Source organism: Vicugna pacos, chromosome 5 (genome assembly GCF_048564905.1).
Source record: "Vicugna pacos chromosome 5, VicPac4, whole genome shotgun sequence".
Classification (NCBI taxonomy): Eukaryota; Metazoa; Chordata; class Mammalia; order Artiodactyla; family Camelidae; genus Vicugna; species Vicugna pacos.
In genome coordinates, this window is record NC_132991.1 from 42,347,054 (window position 1) to 42,366,339 (window position 19,286).

Sequence of the window (19,286 nt, forward strand, 5' to 3'; positions counted from 1 at the left end):
GCTGCCCAGGTTTAAATCTGGTCTCTACCACCTACCAGCTGGGTGAATTAGGACAGTTTATTTTCCCTCTTTGTGGATTAAAATGGAAATTATCTCATATAGTTACTATGAGGATTAAATAAAATAATACAAGAAATGTGTTTAATACCTGACAGGAGCCAAAGCTCCCTGAGTGCTCATTACAACTTGAATTCTGATTACCTTCTGAGGGATGAGAGGTGTAGTGGCAGGGGGTGTGTCTTACTGTGTTGGAACTCCAGCGTCCAGCGTGCTAGTCCCAAGGAGTTGGCGTGAACAGAATGTTTGGTTAAGTAGGGTTGACAACAGTATTTAATAAGAAGCATTAAACTTTTATCAATACCAAGATTTGTGTTCGGTATTTGTATAATAACCCACATTTTTTCCTCTTCTGAAACACCAATTAAGTGAGGGTAAGAGAAGTCACGTGATTTTCTTCCAAGTTCACACAGGAAACAAAGGGGAGTGTGTTTCCCCTCTGAGGCCAACGCCCCTGCCTTCCTGCTCTGCGCCCAGCTCCCCCGAGGGGCAAATGTCAGTCTCTTCCCAAAAGTGTGCCTGGGTTCCTTTAAGAAAAATCAGCTCTATTGATTTAATTTATATGCAATAAGATGGAGCCGTTTAAAGCACATGGTTTAATCAACTTTGATGTAAGTATCTACCTTGTAGCCATCACCAAAATCAAAACATACCCATTTTTATCACACCAAAAATTCCTCATGCCTGTTTACAGTCTTTCCCCCAGCCCAGTCCCCAGGAAACACTGATTTGCTTTTATTTTTTTTCAGTCTTAATTATTTTATCTTTGCTGGAATTTCCTAGAATTGGAAGTATATAGCAGGTACTCTCCTGTGCCCGGTTTTGTGCCTGGCAGAAAATCTGCCAGCCTTTGGTCTAGTTCTCCCATCCTCTGGCTGCCAGGTGCAGCCTAAGTCATTTGGAGGCAAAACCTCTGCACCATCTTGCTTTTGTCTCTCTCCCCACACTCCTCCATCAAAGTCTACCCTGGCCTCTGTCCCTGAGGTTTATTGATGGCAATGGGGTTATTCTGACTTTAGAAGGCCAACCATGTGTAGGAGAAAAATAGCGTCCCATTTTCTAATATTCCCTTTGTGCTGCTAGGGACAGGGCGGAGCTGTCCTTTTGTTAGATTGAGTTACTTGCTCACAAGACAATAAATATCTGAGCTGTTGTCCTAAAAGCCAGCAAGGAACAGAAGCTAGACCCCAACCCCAAGAGCAGCACACAGGACGTGACCAGGGCTCCTGAGTCCTCTGTCACTTAACTTCTCTGAGCCTTGATCTACTCATCTGTGAAATGAAGAGTCCACAGTGATTGCCTTTAAGGGGCTTTTACCCCTAGCATGCTCCCGCCTGTTCTAAATGCCTTCTCACCCTCGGCCACTTCATTTCCCATTTTCTACAGACATGAAATGGAAAATGGAAATGAAAAATGACTGGAGAAAAAAAAAGCAGTTTATGTAATGACTACAGTGCAGATAAATATGTTGGCAGAATTTAATCCCATGGAGAAATTGAAACAAGACGAGGGATATGAGTGCAATCGCTGAATGCAATGAATCAGACATGATGCTTTATTTCTCAGACTCCTGGGAAAATGACACCCACACTTGTGCTCCCTTGTTTTTTTGCCTCCAGCTGTCTTGTCAGTGCCTGGGCCTGGGTCTCGGAGGGCATGAAATCTACAGCGGACCTGCATCAGTGAGTGCTGCCCCCCGCCCCGGCCTTGCCCCAACCCCAGAGGGAGTCGTACATATTTAACGAGGGTGTGCTACAGATGCTCCAAACTTTCATGGAGTAGATGTGCTGTAACACACCATCTTATTTCCCCAGAAAATAATTTGGGAAGGGGATATAAATCCTAATACTACTCTGCTTGTGTGTCTTTTATGTTCTGTTTCCAGAAAACTTGGCAAAGCAATTGAGCTGGAAGCAATAAAACCAACGCATCAAGTCCTAAGTGTACATGAAAAGAAGAGAAAATCAGTGAGTCAAAAAAATCTTTTTCTTCCCTGTTTGAGCAAGATTTCTGTCTTTGGCTCAAGATATAAAAGGTGATCTAAAAGTGACACTAAGTTTCAGGGATTTATTATAAAAATAAACACGTCCCAAAGATTATGTACAAGGATGTTTTGTTAAGGCATTGTTTATAGTACTGAAAAAACAAACTTCATCCAAAAATAAAGTATGATAAATTCAAGCAATAGGATATTATGCAACCATTAAAATCTCATTATAGAAGAATTTAATGACAGGGATATGGTGTTAGATTTTCTCACCCTGTTTTTTAATTTAACAATATGATTTCAATTTTGTAAAATAAATATGTATGCATAGGAAAAACCATGAATGTTAATAAGAATTATCTCTAGATAGCAGAATGAGGCTATTTTTTTCCTTTTTTTTTGTACTTTTTAAATATTTACATTGTTTTCCAGTGAATAGATAATCCTTTTGTAAATAGAATTATAAGCACAATTTTGAAAAAGAAATACTTTTCTATACTTATCAGCTTTGGATGAGGTAAAAGTAATACTAGGTATAATCCTCAAACAACCTTATAATTGAAGCAAAATAACTGAACAGTTCTTTCTGAGGCACCCGGTCCTCTTGTATAGCCCATTCTCTGGTCTCTGTGGACTTTTCCTTCCAGAACAGTTTCATTTGTGCTCATTTTTCTTACTTGTATGTCGTACAATCCGTAAGCACTTTAAAATATATTTTCAGGCAACGTAAAGGGATATTTAATAAATGCTGCTTAGCTCTGATAGGGGAGGGGTCGTGGTCACTTTCTGTGTCAAGGCCGGGTTCAGGTGAGAAGTTCAGAGCAGTAACAGGAGGTCTTTGTGAAGGGTAGGGGCATAGCTAAGGGGAGTTTCAAGTGACCACAGCCTAATAAAGCAGGTCTTAAAGGTGCTAAGCCCTTGGGCTGAGGGGATTTGTGAAAGCAGTGATGGAAGAGAAATGACACCAAAAAAACTTGATACAAACTCATGAAACTGAGTCAGGAAATGGAATTGATGATTGGTGGACATCCATGTATTTTTGCTAGAATGGGATGCTCTACTTAGGGCCTGGATAAGGGGAAATTGACAGTAATACTAGAAAGCAATATAATCTTCTGCCTTTGTGAACCGACTTAATACAAATGAAACACCAGGGTGTATTTCATTATTACAAAATATTTCCGTACCACATGATAATATGATCACTAGCATCTCCCCAGCACATACGCAAATCAGGCACAGTGCTATGGTCCTTACCACAGTGCTGTGGGTAATTAATGTCATGACACCCCCTACTGCTGGTCCAGCTCAATCTTTTCACCCCCCCAACCCCGCTGCATCCCTATTATCCAGCCGCATTCTCTCACAAAAGATTTAAGATCAGAATTTTTTTAAAGTGAACTCGTTCCACTTTTCAGTCGCATACATAGTCACAAGTGGCATAGTGCATAAAATGATATTCATGGTATTGCAATAAACCACAGATTCCAAGTTTAATCAACTGAAAAATGTGCAGTGTCGCTAGATCTCGGAGTGGTGGAGAGATGGCTGATCTGTGGGTTTGGAAGAAAGTTTCTGCCCTTAAGTCTGATCTTGAGGGGTCGCCTTAGATCCATTCTCATCATTTTTATTACTCCACCATTGGCTATTTAAAAGTAGGAGAAAAAGTTAATTATGACTAAGAATGCAGTCTCTTTTAAATTAAAGCAGTACTCACTTAGGGGCAGTGAGATACCTGGTAAAATCAGCACTTCTAGGACTTTTACCAATTCTCACGGTGTTAAAGTTTGAATCACGTGGAATGAGGCTGAAGAGGAAGTGATGGGACGGGAAGTGACACCAAACTATGCAAGGTCTTCCTCCACACAGTTTATATCCATTTATATTGTTTTTACATAGTTAGGTATTAGAAATAATTCTCTTACCAAATTCATTTGGGCTAAATACTGTGAAGAAATTCTTGATGTGAGGTAAAGAGCTGGGCTACTTTTCTCATGGAATGTGTCCACTATAGGATTTTTAAATTCCTATTAATCATGATACTAATTGTATAAATTAAGAAGCCAGCCCCGTGATGCAACAAGAAGACATCAAAAAAACATTTTTTTTCTTTTTTTCCCTTCGATAGCTTGAGAACGAAGTTGAAAAGACAGCAAATCTTGTCATTAGCAACTGGAATCAACAAATTAAGGCAAGTATACACAAATATCATTTGTGGAAACTCAGTTTTTTAGTATTGAAGCCTTTGGCTTTTGCACAAATGAGATCATGTATTTTAGTGTCAGTGTGTGTATGTGTTTGTCAGTATTAAAGTGCTAACTGAAGAGAGAAATGCTTCCTTATCTGAGTTATTACATAGATGTATCTTTCAAATAAACCAATAGAGGAGCAGAACTTTAAAGATGGTTTTTATTTATAGCTAACAGGTTGCATTTGTTGTGTGTCATGTACTATATATATTTATGTATTGAATCATCACCAAAAACCCCACATGGTGTCTGACCTTGTGTTGTCCCATTTTACAGGTGGGTGGGGAGGCTGCAACACAGACGTTAATAATTGCCTAAGGTTACAACGCTGGTTAATGGTTGAACCAGGAATTGTTCAAGTCGCTGGGCTCCAGGGTCATGGCTCTTCACCATAACCTACACTGGCTGCCTCTCTGTGTAAATTTGTAACTTAGGGCAGGATATAAATACTGAGTTTTGGTTTTATCTTTTACAGAAGGGCGTTTGTGATCTCCACCTCACTTGTGAGAGGGGCACACTGCGGGGTGGGTGAGGATGTGTAAAGGCGAAAGCCTGTGTTGATTCCACAAGTACGTCCAATCCTCTCTCCTTGTGGACCGCAGCGTACTAAGATACGGTTCTTATTTCCATGTAATTTAAAATGGGGTTGGCTAGGGAACATCTGTGCGGGAAATAGTGAATGAATTCTAAGGAGAGGAATTATGATCTAGTGCAAGACTTTACAACATATTATTGTAGGTCCTTAACCAGAGAGGCTCACAGATGGTGCCCTTAAGTACGTACAGATTATTCTAGAACAGTCCAGTTTAGGAAGAATTCATTTCAAGTAGGAAGGACTAGAGGGCAGTGGAGAGGGAATCTGCTTAGAAAACGAGGTGATCTCCTTTGAGAGGACTTGGGCTTCAAAAGCTGAAATTCTCTTTTTCATCTCCAAATTGTGACTGCCCAAAGAGAACTTTCTTTCCCACGTAGACAGCCGTGAGTGCCAAATACGCAGAGACACCCTCAGAAACAGCCCTTGGTGTTGCCTCTGAAGCTCCTTCTGAAACCAATTACTCCGTAAGACCAAGGACATTAATATGAAATGTTTGAGATGAATGAATTTCTCCACCCACCATAGTATTACTGTGAGGTTGCTCACAAGAATCATTTTTATAGTAAGTATTTAAAAGTCTCAAACAATGCCCAATCATTCGTTTTCAGTTTTGCTCTTGATTTTATGAGCTTTCCAAACAGAACTTGCTGTTCAAGATTCATTCTGTAAATAGTTAGCTTTCAGAGGAAATTCAATATAATGGACCAAAAGAGAGAAACCATGCCCAGGAGCTACAATGGCTTTTAAAAACAAAAAGCATCTTTTCGCATTTTCCAGTTTCCACCAAGTAATTTTTCTAAATAAAACCATTTAATTTTTTTATAAAGATTGACAGAGAAATTAGAGAACATAAAATTCTTGATCTATAATAATTTTCTCTCTGGCTAGAATTCAAGGGATTCAGCACATCAGTAATGAAGTGCAGTCCGTAGTGGGGACTCAAATGAAAGCCTTAAATAACCAGATGCTCTTTCCTCATGCTCTCCTTTATCAGTGGGCGTGTGACTGAGGGAGGGGGGAGGGGAGGGTCTACGAGCCTCTTGTTCCTTGAATTCCCTTTTGTTAGAGGCTTCATCTGCTTAGAAGATGTCTCTGATTTCCTAGGGAAAGACAGACCTGGGCTTTTCCCTTCATTACCTAGTTTTATGGTCCTTGCAACTTGAGATGAAAAACCATACCATCTTTCAATCAACCCAGTTCCTAAACAGGCTGAATCCAACTCAAACCAAGTTCTGTTTATTTTAACTCTGAAGCATCACCATCTGCCAAGTTGGGACTGTAGAATAGGGAGCCATCACCTGAATTGAAACCTGCTCTGAGGTTTAGGCTTCAACAGAGTAGGTGGACTTCAGATGCTTCTTCCTTCCCATCTCCCTCCACCTTCCCCACCACAAGCACAGGGCATCTCACAAGATACCAGGCAGGTGCCTGGCTCTCAAGCCTGAACATCAGGGAGCAAAATTTCCCTTTTGCTCTAAGTTTTAAGAGAGCATCTTAAAATGACCTTAGTTGTGGCCCATGTTGATTTAAGAGGAGGATGCCAGCAGCCTTCCATGTCTGTTGGGATGTTTTTTGTATGCGGTTAAGCCGTTCCCTCCCATGATGCTGGCTAGAGCAATGTTTTTGAGGCTTGCTGGCCTTTGGTGATTTACAAGATATGTATAACCCTCTTGAATGAACTCAGTGTAATGAAAAAATATACAATGGTTCTCAGGGCAAAATGTAGCCACTGTGATATTTTAGGCAGATTTTGGGGTGAGGGCAAAAAATGAAGAACTCAAAACACACATTTCATTCAAGCCAGAGCATGAACGTGACTTCAGAGCAGAAGAGTTTTTCTCTTGGTATCAGTTTCTGATCTTTTTTTGTTTTTTTGGTATGTGTTTGCTCTAGGCCAAGAAGAAATTGATGGTTAGTACCAAGAAGCACGAAGCACTTTTCCAGCATGTAGAACGCTCCAGGCAAACTACGACTGAGAAGGAGAAGCAGCAGGTGACCTCTCATGGCCGCTGAGGGCATGTGGCTTAGGGTGGGTGGGCTTCCTGTCCCGGGCTTCCCACCCTCAGCTGTAGGCCCAGGGAGCGGGCTGATTGCTGCTCTGTGTGGGGTCTCTGCAGAGCTGTGCTGTAGCAGAGTGAGATGGGATCCTAAATCATTCCTGGTCTGCCTATAGTTTTGAAAGTATCATTGACAGATGGCAAATTAAACCAATGGTGTCCAATTTTTTGGATATGGAACCCTATTAAACATCTCTCAGCTCACACCCCAAGTAAGTTAAAAATGTATACACATAACATAACGTAACATAATATACCTATCCTGTATATTTATCCCAAATAAATAAGTACATACGCATAACATACTATTTGATGTACTTTACCTATATTGTCTATTATAGCTAATGCCTTATATGTTATACTAATGTTATGAACATTATAAAACATTAAGTAGAAATGTTTGAAGGATGAGATAAAAATGAAACAATGTTGTAAGTGATTAGCTAATCGTGATGTCTTCATATGGTCATTACGTTAGCGACACATCCAGTCAAAATACGTGCTTGGGGCAGGGTTCAGCCTTAACCATAGTAAACACGAATTCATATTTCTAATAGCCCTCTTGATAATGTAAAATTTGGGGGGCAACTTGTCAGCTCTCACTAGCTCACGCCAGGTTTTGCCTTTCACGTGGATGATGACGCTCCCGTAATTGAGAGCCTGAGAAAGAGTCAGCTCTGACGTTTTCCTGCGGCTTTCATGTGCTTGCCTTGTTAGTATTAACGTCCATCTACAGCTTCTTAGCAGAAGTCTCTTTAAGGCAGGTGTTAGTTTTGTGTGTATTAACCCAATTAAAGCTAGATAATCTGTAAATCTGTGTGACCCAGACTCCTACCAGTGGGCACATGTCCAAGGATGCTGAGAGTGAAGACATCTGTGAGGACCCACATCAGCGTCTCGTGTTGCAAAGTTCCCACTCTTCCTCCGGGACACCGCAGAATCCTCAGCTGCCCATGTGCAGACACCAGTATGAACTCATATATTGAATAAGAGTAAACTCGAGCACTTTTTTAGGCAAAAATGAGCATAAATAATCTGGGAGTGTAGGCAGAAAATTAAATACTTTCTGCCTGCATCCCAGTCGATTATCTTGCACACCTCTTCTGGTGTAAGCCCCGGATTGGAAACCTTTGCTATAGTCAATATCCTCTCAATGTCTTCCCCCAAAGGTGGAGTTCCCCTAAGGAAATGCAGGCAGCCTGACTGCAACCCAAAACACTCTTAAAAGAAAATTGTCATTGCAAGTAACGCGATTATTTAATCTGAGGAAACAATTAATTGAATAACTTAAATTCACTGTTAGCAGGATTTTACAAAGTTCTTATGTCAATCTTCACTGTTTGAAGTGATCATAACAAGTGCTGAATAATGAGACAGCTTCCGAGGAGGAGGAAAAAAACCACAGGATGTTAAAACGCTAAGCTCCAGGACCTCGTTGGAAGTGTTTGGAGCCCTCATTAGAAGCTATTCTTTATTGATGTCGAGCAACAACAAATGAAAAAGCCTGGGCAGCTACGTGGTGAATTTCCTCTTCCTTCCCTCATTAGCAGCTTCCCTGGGAGGTGGAAGTCCGTGATCCTTCCCTACCCTCCTCCAGCTGGTCCCGCTAACCACAGCCCCCGGCTGTTGTTACATCACAGACCCCTACCATCCTCATCACTTCATCTGGTAGCTTTCTTTTTTCAGTCCTAAGGCTAAACACCTAAGGCAGCATTCATTTTTGCATCTCACATAGAAGTGCCCTCGATCTCCAACCCCAGCCGAGCTGGTCCGGTGCCACTCAGCGGTCTTTCTGGTCTTCCTGCTCGATGGTCCTGGTTCTTACCAGAAGCTGATCTGCATCTCCTTTCTTCTGGCACCTCCCTCCTCACCACCCACTCTCAGCAGACTATCTTGCCTCCAGCCTCACAGGATAAACAGAAGTCAGCACAGCCACCTGCCTGCTGAAGTCATACGTGCAGCGAGACCGGCCAGTTCTTCATCCTGTGTTCCGATTCCCACCCCATACTCCTCTCAGAGACTCTTCCCTTGATGAGTCCCCCTATCCAGGATCTTGGACGTACCCTCTATTATATGCTTCCCATCAGCCTTCTCAAGTCCCTCTGTCTTGGGAGAGCAGGGAGACACCCTCCGTGGCCCTGTTCCTGTTCTCTAGATATTCTCATGTCTCCTTTTTACAATAAGATTTACTGAAAGAGTTATCTGTGCTCTGTCTCCACGTCCTCATCTCCTGTTCACTCCTCAAACCGCCCAGCCGAGCCTCCCCTACTGTTCTGCTGGCAGGTTCTTGCCATCGAAAACGATGTTGCACTGATTGCCAAAGCCACTGGGTGCTTCCCAGTTCTGACTTGATTTAACTCCTTGAAAGCATTAAGCATCGTTGACTGTCCCCTTCTAAAAACATTTTCTTAACAGCATCTTACTCTCTTGGTTTTCCTTTCTGTCAGTTTTTTTCTTAAACGCCTTGATGGACTTCCCATGTTCTGCCTGAGCTTTATGCACTGCTGAGCCTGACCATTTCTCTCCCGGGCTTCATTCTGTTTTATTCAGCTTGTATCTCCAGTGTCCAGCACAGAACTCTCAATAGCAGGTACTCGATGCATAACAAGTACTCAGTATCCAAAATCGGAACCACTACTTCTCTCTGCCCCAAGTACTCTTTATTCCTGGTTTTTGTATCTTTAAATAAAACCATTCACCCTATCCTCCAGATTCTAACTTCTAAAGCAAATACTTTTTGAATGTCTCTACTTACATCTGTCTCCACTGTCCCTACTACTCTCTCCCCGGCCACCATCCTCACCGCTTCGGGTACTCTAACTGACAAATTGGTGTCTTGGCTTTCAGTGTTGTCTCTCCTCATCTGTTCCCCACATACACGCCAAGCTGACTTTGCTGAAACTCGAATCTGAGCACATCATCCTCCTTCAAAAAGCCTTCAGAGGCTTCCCAGTGAGCTCCTTTATGGAGCCCCGAAGACCCTCCCTGCCTTGGCCTCTGCCTAACTTGACAGCATTTTTGCTTGCTATTCTCTCTCAAACTTTGAGCTCCAACCTCACCAAATTTTTTTTTTCCTATTTTGCCTCAGCAATTCCTACTTTCATTTCAGGTGTATTCACACAAGGATCATTTCTGTGAGCATCCACTTTGTGGTGCCTAAATACCACCATCTGGGGACCTATCACACAGGATCGTGAGGGAGCCTGTCTAGTTCCTGTGAGCCTAGTACATGAGAGAGAGTGTGTGCCCAAGAAATGTTGTGATGAGTGATAAATGAATGAATCTTTGTTCCAAGAGAAAGAAAAGAAAAAGTATTTAATCTTTGACAAATTTTAGTAAATATTTCTGAGAAGTTCCTTAAGATTGACTCTACATTCTATTTGTATCTATTTGGGGTTCTTTGCTGTAAATTTGCTGAGCAGAAACTTCTGGTCAGTAGTTGTATAGTGTAGGCTGATGAATGTGCATGGTCATCTCCAAAGTGACTCCGTTCTCATTGCTGGGGCCTGAGCGCTCTCAGTGAGAATCTAAGGACAGTGACTTAGCCCAGTAGAGCCATGGTCCACATTCAGCCCTTTCCTTTACTGTTACCAGGTTGAAATTGACAAGCTCAGGTCTCCATAGATAAATGTGTCTCCTTACACTTGATGTACAAAGCCAACTGTGTCCCATGTCAGTCATACATTGGAGCCAAGGGACTGCTGAATGGCCAGCATTTCAGTTGGAATCATCAAGTGAGTGGTGTTAATATTCAGCATTTTGGATGAATGTTCTTCATTACAGAAACATTATTCAAAACGTCCTTAAACATAAACAGGGCCATTCTTAAAAGCTTTTGTCTCTGTCCTTGAAACTCCTAAACCCCTTAAATTAGAGGGATCTTTGATGCTTCTTGAACTGTGGTCTGAGGACTACTTGTGTCAGAATCATCTGAGAGGGTGGTGAAAGTTAAGATTTCCTAATCCCGCTGCAGAACTACTGAGTCAGTACTGCTACTTGTGGGACCCTGAAAATGTGCAGTTTTCCAAGAACCCCAGGTCATTCCTAGACTTATTAAAGTCCAAGAATCGTTTACGTAGTACAATCACTTCCTTCCTCAAAGATGTGAAATGATGTGTCTGAGCATTTTGAGAATCCCTTTCAGCCACCCTGGTCAGAGGGTTTTGCATTACTGATTTTCACACTCAGAATGGCCAATTTTGGTGACTGGCAAGAGGGGGCTCTTTGTGAAGGAGCAGATCATCAGGGAGCAGGATGAAAGGCAAGCGTCTGTCAAGCCGTTCATAGCTCGACTGGAACGATGGCGTGTACCTCAGGCTCCTCACTGTAAGGATAATACTCAAGAGTCTTTGAGGGCGACCCTAAACATCGGGCAATGGGCCGCGTGCCTGACCTGCGTCACCTGCTTGAACCCTCCAAGCGACACAGTGAAGTGGGGGCATCACTGTTCCCACCGCAGAGATGAGAAAACCGTGGCTAATGAAGGGCTAAATAAGGTTAAGTAGCTCACCTGCAGGCAGGACCAGGACTCTCATCCGGAAGTCTGATTCCAGACTTAGACTGCAGAGGGCATATTGTGAAGGGAGGGTGCTGGAGAGGAGGGTAGCCAGGCCCGATGCTAGTTCCAGAAATTACCTGATTGCACAACTCTACCCATCCGGGCAAGAAATGCCAAGGCCTGAAGGATTTACCCAATGAGAGCACAGGAATCACTGGCAGGTCCCAGCCCCAAGCTGTGCCTGCTTCTCCTTGCCTGCCGCTGGGCTTCCTCCGTGGCCTGATGAAAGAGGCACACCGTGTCCTAGGTTGGGGCCTCGGTTTCCTTCTGTGAGAACCTGAAGGAGTCCTGCTGAAAGGCCCTTGGGCTCCCTTTCAGCTCTTGACATCCCTGTTTTCTGAGAAAGGGCTTTGATTTTGTCGCCCACCGTTTCTGTTTGTGACTTTAGCCGGGAGACGGGGAACTTATCATCGGGCTCTCAAAAATGTGTTCATGAATATGTGACCCTGACGTTTCTCTTTAGCTCCTCAGTAAACTGAAAAAATCAACTGAGAAGTTGGCAAAAGAAGATGAAAATTACTACCAAAAGAATGTGGCCAGCTGCTCTACTAGACTGAAATGGGAGAACACACTGGAGAACTGCTTCCAGGTAAGTTATGCATTCACATTTTTTCTTCTACGGGGTTTTGTGGGGCCTTGAAAAGGGAGGTCAGATTTACAGTTTGTATGACCTGATGATCTGTCCTTAGCTATAACCCTCACTCCTGTAACAGGTGACTTTAGACACAGCTTGTTCATGCTCATTATTTCAGTTTCTCCATGGACACAGTAACCAGTGAATACTGATTATCATTGGCCAAATTTCTGCTCCTGCTTCTCAGTGGACACAGTAGCTCCAGCTAACTTCAAAAAGTGCCGTCAAAGTCAAATGGAAATTAAGGCTTAAGTGTTAGGTGCTCAGAAATGAGTTTTAGGCCTTTAGAGTCGATAACATACCATAATTACTTGTGGATTTATTTGTATGCCAGACGTTGTGTTGGGCACTGATAATATACAGCATTGAATAAAATACCATCTCAACTCTTGGCATGTGCACAGTTTAGTAGGAAAGAAGATATATATAAAGAACTGTGGCAAATCACTCAAAAAAAATCAAAAGGTGTGAATAAGCAAATCCCAAAAAGGAAAATCAAAATAACCAGGAAACTTATGAAGAGATATTGAATCATTTGGCAAAAGTTTAAAAGTGACAGTATCCAGTGTTGCCAAACAAGAATTGTTGGAAAATAAGAATTCCTGTCCCCCTCTAGTGAGAGTAGCAGGATGGTATTTAGTAAAACTGAAATGTGCGTCCCTTTTAGGCATCTATCCTAAAGAAAAATTTACATCTGTCTACCATGGGTTACGTATAAGCATGTAGATTGCAGAATTGTTTATGGTTGCATGGTGAGAAGAAAAATTGTACACCATCTCCATACCTATCAAAAGAGTAATCACTCTTAAAATTGGGTCTGATTTAGAAAGTGGACTAATACCTAGCAATAAAAACTGAATTAAAACTATTTAAACGTGAACCTCACAAGCATGATGTTGAAGAAAATAAATGCACCGTGTAGACACTGTATGTACGTGAAAGCATTTTTAAAACTCATACCACAAGCTACCCTGAGTTTATATTGTGAGTGTAGGATGAGGGAAACAGAGCTCCTGGTAGAACCGTGGAACACAGAAAATAATTTGAGTGACTGTGTTTTCAGTTCCCCAAGGATGATAGTGACTAATAACCACTCTTGATGCAAACTCACTTCAGATAATAGATGCCTTTGGACATTAGAGTTTAATTCTCTCCTAGAACCTCAGTGGAAAACCTACTTTCCTTTCCATAAATCCATCTTGAGGAAGTAGCTGAAAAACCAAACACAGATTTCTGTTTAGAATACATTATAAGTGAAAGGAAGAAGCAATTCAAATGGCCAACATTACGAGGATGTTAAATTAATCAGTCCACTGTAAGCAATCCTTCACAAGGGTCTGTTAATTAAAATGATGTTTTGGTGACTAATGGCATTGGAAATTGCGTATGTGTAATATTAAGTGAAAAAGCAGGATACCAATTTGAATAATTTGATAGATAACTAGAAAGATACATATATACCTCGATAGACTAAAATACATCAAAATGTTGACAGTGGTTATCTCTGGGTGGAAGAATTATAAATGGTTTTAAAATTTATTTTCTTGTGGCCCATTACGGCCCTGGGATAATGTCTCAGAGCAGCTAGGGTGTTTGTTAAAATTCAGATTCCTGAGCGCCTCCCTAGATGGGGTGCGTCAGAACTTTGGAATGATTTTAGGAAGCGGTCTAGGTAATGGTTAGGCATTCTAAAGTTTGGGAGTTCTTGCTCTGGGAAGAGCAAGAAATTTGACCAGTTTTATGAAAACGATTTGGATGAAAATGAAGTCCCTCCAAGCTCTCCAGTGGTACAAACCAGAAGGTCTGGACGGTAAGAACTGAAAAGTATGAATGAGGAGTGTGAATTACTGTGATGCTGGGCCCCAGACAGGCTCTCCACCTGCTCTTCCTTGATGACTGTTTGACCCTCAACGTGCTATGGTGAAAGCGCGGGAGGACGATTTGAGGACGTCCAGAGTATCTTGCTTCTCTACGACCTACTTTATACCAAAAGAACACGATAATGGAAAGCAATAATTCATTAAATGAGATATGGATTTCTCCTTTGCACAGTGGAATTTATCTCAGCCTCTTTTCATGAGCAAACATAGATCATCTTAATGATTTCCCTGAAATGTAATTAAAATCTGTTAAACACTATCATCGCCACCAGGGGCCACTGATTATTCTAATCTCAGTTGGATGCCAGTGGCTTAGCACTTGTCACATTGAAGAAATAGCTGCCTAGCAGGGGGACCGGGGGGATGCAATGTATTCCCCAAACCTGGCTTTTGTTTTCTGTCCTGTCCTTTGCTCGTGGTGCTAAACTAGAACAACTGCTTTCTAGATCTTTCTACGTTGTAAAGACTTTCTTTTTGAAGATTGTCCCACTTTAGGTCCAAGCCACTGAGCAGAATTTGTTTGATCTATCAGAGGAGGTTAACAGCTTTGCCCTTTGAAGCGTTGCATTTACTAGGCAACTACTCTTCTGCGTCTTTAATCCTGTTACCTAGGAGACAGAGGGCTCCTTCAGATGGCTGGTACCTGCGATTTTGGAGAGCAACTCAGGAGACCAACAGCAGAAACAAAGGCATTTCATTCTCATTGACTTAAAAAAAATTATGCAGCTTTTGACTAGACAAAGCGGTGGCCATGGGGGAGCAGAGCTCCAGGCTTCCTGATTCAAACGTCAGGACACTGGGCATGGAATCATAATTTGCATGTGACTGACATAGATGTTCACAGATACTGCCAGCCTTTTACAACTTGCATTTAACAGCAGTGTTAAAATGGCTAGATACTGGTAAACCATGTGTGGTATGTCCAGACAATGGAGTATTATTTAGCCTTAAAAGGAGGGAAATTCTGACACAGGCTGCAACATGGATGAATCTTAAAGACTTTATGCTAAGTGAAATAAACCAGACACAAAAGGACAGATATTGTATGATTCCTTTTATATGAGATACCTAGAGTAATCAAATTCATCAAAGACAGAAAATAGAATGGTGGAGGACAAGGGTGTTGCAGGGAAGGGAAGTGTGGGGGTTCCTGTTCAATGGGTGCAGGGTTTCAGTTTTGCAAGATGAAGAGTACCAGATGTGAACCATGGTGATGGCTGCACAATGATGTGAATGTACTTAATGACACTGAACTATACACTTAACCTTTTTTTTTGGTGGGGGGAGGAATTAAGTTTATTTAGTTTTAAAGTCGGTCCTGGGGATTGGACCGAGGACCTCGTGCATGCTAAGCACACACTCTACCACTGAACCTATACCCTCATGCTAAAGTTGACCATTTTAACCATTTTTAATACAAATTTTTTTTCCCAGTATCATTTATTGAATGGTATGTTATAATTTCCTCACACATTTGACATTGTATTTTTTTAACATTTTTTATTGATTTATAATCATTTTACAATGTTGTGTCAAATTCCAGTGTTCAGCACAATTTTTCAGTCATACATGGACATACACACACTCATTGTCACTTTTTTTTCTCTGTGAGCTACCATAACGCTTTGTGTATATTTCCCTGTGCTACACACTATAATCTTGTTTATCTATTCTACAATTTTGAAATTCCAGTCTATCCCTTCCCACCCTAACACAAATTTTTAAAACGTCGAATGACTATCCACCATAGATTAAGTAACAGAATGTGAATGCAGTCCACGCCTGGGGTAGAGAGGAGCACCATGCTGGACCCAGCCAGTGGCCCTGCAGTTGCGTCTGGAGAGGTGGATGGGAGAAGCCAATGATCTTGGTGATGTCCCCCTACCTAAGGCCTTGAGGTGGAGTCCTCCCTTATTTCTTCCCTGATAATGTACCCACCAACTTGCCCAAGATGGCTTTCTTCCTTATGAAAGACTGTTGCTAAATGCTCTTCGCTGTGTGGCATGGCTGGTGTGAGAGGAACCAACTGGCCTCTGGGGAAAGGGGGAGAGCCCAGGCCTTGTCCTACAGAAACGGGATGAGGCACGTTGTCTTGGACACTTGACCCCTCAGTCAAAGCCCACAGTGCGGGCACATACCCAGCAGCCTCCTGCTGCCCCCCCTCATCCCCCATGGCCTAGGAATCCCCACCGCGTTTCCCCTTGGCCCAGCCTTCTCGGGCCAGTGCCTCATTGCTGAACTCCTCCGCATTCCTTCAGAACTAGTGAGTGGCAAGAGTCAAATAACTAATTTTTTCTAAAATGTTAATGGTTAACAAGGCAAATGTGACTTCCCTTACTTTATTTTAGCTAAGAGCTGTAAAATTCCAAGAGTGGAATTTTCGTCATTCCACGCAAAATGGGGAGGCTCTGTTCAAAGAACGGTCTCTGACCCTAGGCCAGATTTTAGGCCAGGATTAGGAACTGACCAGATGTTAAGGTTCTGCTCTTGTCAGATAGTTTCCTTAAGCAGAAAATTAGCATCTCATCACCGTTGTCCCTGCAGAGAGCAGCAGTGCGCTGCAGACAAGTGTAGAAATATTTAGTGTCTGACTGCATTTCCAAGATACAGATGTTGGTTTTACTGGGTGCCGTTCTTTTTTCTAGAACCCACAGACGCTTTTCAAATGATTCCTTTCTCCCTCTTTGTGAATGTTGCGTAACCTATGGCTTCCACCTACTTGCCTGTGGGCCCAGAAAAGCCCGGGGAAAGTGTGTGAGTTAAATCAGTCCTAATGGAGAATGAATGGAACAGACACCAAATCACATTCCTGTCCTGGGAATCTGCCCCCTCCGTGGTTTGGACATGACGTGATCAAGAGGCACAGAGCCGTGCTCTCAGACTTTCTTCAGTGTATGAGTGCTTGGTGGGTGACTTCAGTTTTGTGTAACAACTGACCGATCTTATTTTCCATCCTTTTCAGAGCATCCTGGAGCTGGAGAAGGAAAGAATTCAACTCTTATGCAATAACTTAAACCAGTACTCCCAACATATTTCTGGTTTTGGCCAAACCCTGACCACAGTGAGTAGTAAAGAACTCTCCATCTCTGGGATGCAAGGTAAGAACTGGCAGGAAACGTGTCTTCTGCAACCGTGTTGTTTCCCTCGGCATTGCAGTGCCACACGCAGATTCACTGCGCCATCAGCAAGATCGATGTTGAAAAAGACATCCAGGCTCTCATCGAGAAAACTGCAATTTCATCTGCAGAAAATAAATCTGAGTTCCTATTAACTGATTACTTTGTAAGTATGGGATGGAAGGAAGTTTCATTAATGTGGAACCTTAGTCAGAGATGGAGGGATTCATTTTGGAAAAAGTTGAGAGCAATCGTAAAGGAAACATTTTGTTTTCTACACGAAAAAACTGACGTTTTCATAGTCCATTTAAATTTTAAAACTGTGGTTTACAAACTAGGCAATGAAAACATGTCTTTGGTATTCCTAGCCAGGGAAGAAAGTCAAACAGGGTTTTTGACTGAATCTTCACGCTCTGTAAAAAATCACTGTATCATACTGGTTATCCGTGGCTTCCTAACAGTTTACCTCCAAACTTAACCACTTAAAACAAACACTTATTGTCTCAGTTTCTGTGGGTCAGGGATCCAGGTGTGGCTTAGCTGGGTGCCTGAGGCCCTCACAAGGCTGGAATCAAGGTGTCAGCCAGGACTGCCAGACATCTAAAGGCTCAACTGGAGACCACTAGCTTCTAAGCTCACTCACTGACTGACGGCAGTCCTCTGGTGCTCGCTGACCGTTGCCATGTTGGGGGGTCTCCACGTACTGAGAGCTCACAGTGTATCACCTGCTCCCCCAGAACTAGTGATCCTGGAGAGAAGCAGCCAGAGAGCCCAAGATGGAAGCTTAGTCTTCTATAAACTAATGTCAGAAGTGATACCTCATCATGTTCTACTTGTTACAAGCAAGTCAGTAAGTGCAGTCCACACTCAAGGGGAGGGGATTACACAGAGGCATGAGTCTTGGGAGGTGCCAATCATTATCATCATTCTTCGTGGCCCTTGCCTTTCAAAAACTATGACCGAATTACAGAGGCCTAGAGTTTTTTTTTTTTCCCTTCCAGTTTTGTTGAGAGATAGTGGACATATGGCACCAAGTTTAAGGTGTACAGCATAATGATCTGACTTACATACGTCAGGAAATGACTACCACAATAAGTATAGTGACCATCCATCACCTCACATAGGCAGAACATTAAAAAAGGAAAAAACCTTTGTGATGTGACCTACTGTCTTACCAACTTTCATATGTAACATACAGCAGTGTTAATTGCGTTTGTCATGCTGTACATCGCATCCCTAGTACTTACTGATCTTGTCACTGGAAGTTATACCTTCTGGTCACTTTCATCCAACTCCTTCTCACCCCCAGCCCCACCTCTGGGAACCACAAAGCTCATCTCTGTTTCTATGAGTTTGTTTGTGAAGTACAGTTGACCTACAACATGATGTTAGTTCCTGACACACAACGCAGTGATTCAGTATTTCTATACATTTCAAAATGGTCACCATGATAGATCTTGTCATCTGTCACCATACGAAGATACTAAATTATAATTGACTAATAGTCCCCACACTGTACATTTTATACCTGTGATTCATTTATTTTTTAATGGAAAGTTTGTAGCTTTTAATCTCCCTCATCTGTTTTTTCCTCTCTCACCCTCTCCCCTATCAACCACCTGTTTGTTCTCCATATCTGTGTTTCTGTTTAGTTATGTTTGTTTATTGGTTTTGGTTTTTAGATTCCATTGTAAGTGAAATCATACATTATTTGTCTTTCTCTGTCTGGCTCATTTCACTTAGCATAATACCTTCTGGGTCCATCCATGTTGTCACAAGTGGCAAGATTTCATTCTTTTTTGTGGCTGTTTTATACATAATTATATATAGTTTTTATATATTTAACTATATATATAAAACAAATCTTCATCCATTCATCTATTAACGGCCACTTAGGTTGCTTCCATTATCTTGGCTAATGGAAGTCATGCTGCAGTGCACATAGGGATGCATGTATCTTTTCAAATTAGAGTTTTTGTTTTCGTCAGATAAATACCCAGGAGTGGAACTGCTGGATTGTATGGTAGTTCCTACCAACAGTGAACAGGTTTTCCCTTTTCTCCACATCCTCATCAACACTTGTTATTTGTTGTCTTTTTGATAATAGCCATTCAACATGTGTGAGGTGTACCTCATTGTGGTTTTGATTTGCA

At 42.0% G+C, this 19,286-nt stretch overlaps 1 protein-coding gene across 2 annotated transcripts in view; it reads left to right on the top strand.

Annotated features, from left to right (window-relative positions):
• NOSTRIN (nitric oxide synthase trafficking) overlaps positions 1-19,286 on the top strand; it is a 75,480-nt gene that overhangs the window by 43,793 nt on the left and 12,401 nt on the right. For both annotated transcript variants that reach the window (XM_072961112.1, XM_031678391.2), the window contains 7 exons: positions 1,677-1,739; positions 1,943-2,024; positions 4,173-4,235; positions 6,782-6,880; positions 11,967-12,092; positions 16,980-17,078; positions 17,174-17,299. In XM_072961112.1, coding sequence (XP_072817213.1) covers positions 1,677-1,739; positions 1,943-2,024; positions 4,173-4,235; positions 6,782-6,880; positions 11,967-12,092; positions 16,980-17,078; positions 17,174-17,299 — 658 coding nt within the window. The remainder of the gene's footprint in view (positions 1-1,676; positions 1,740-1,942; positions 2,025-4,172; positions 4,236-6,781; positions 6,881-11,966; positions 12,093-16,979; positions 17,079-17,173; positions 17,300-19,286) is intronic.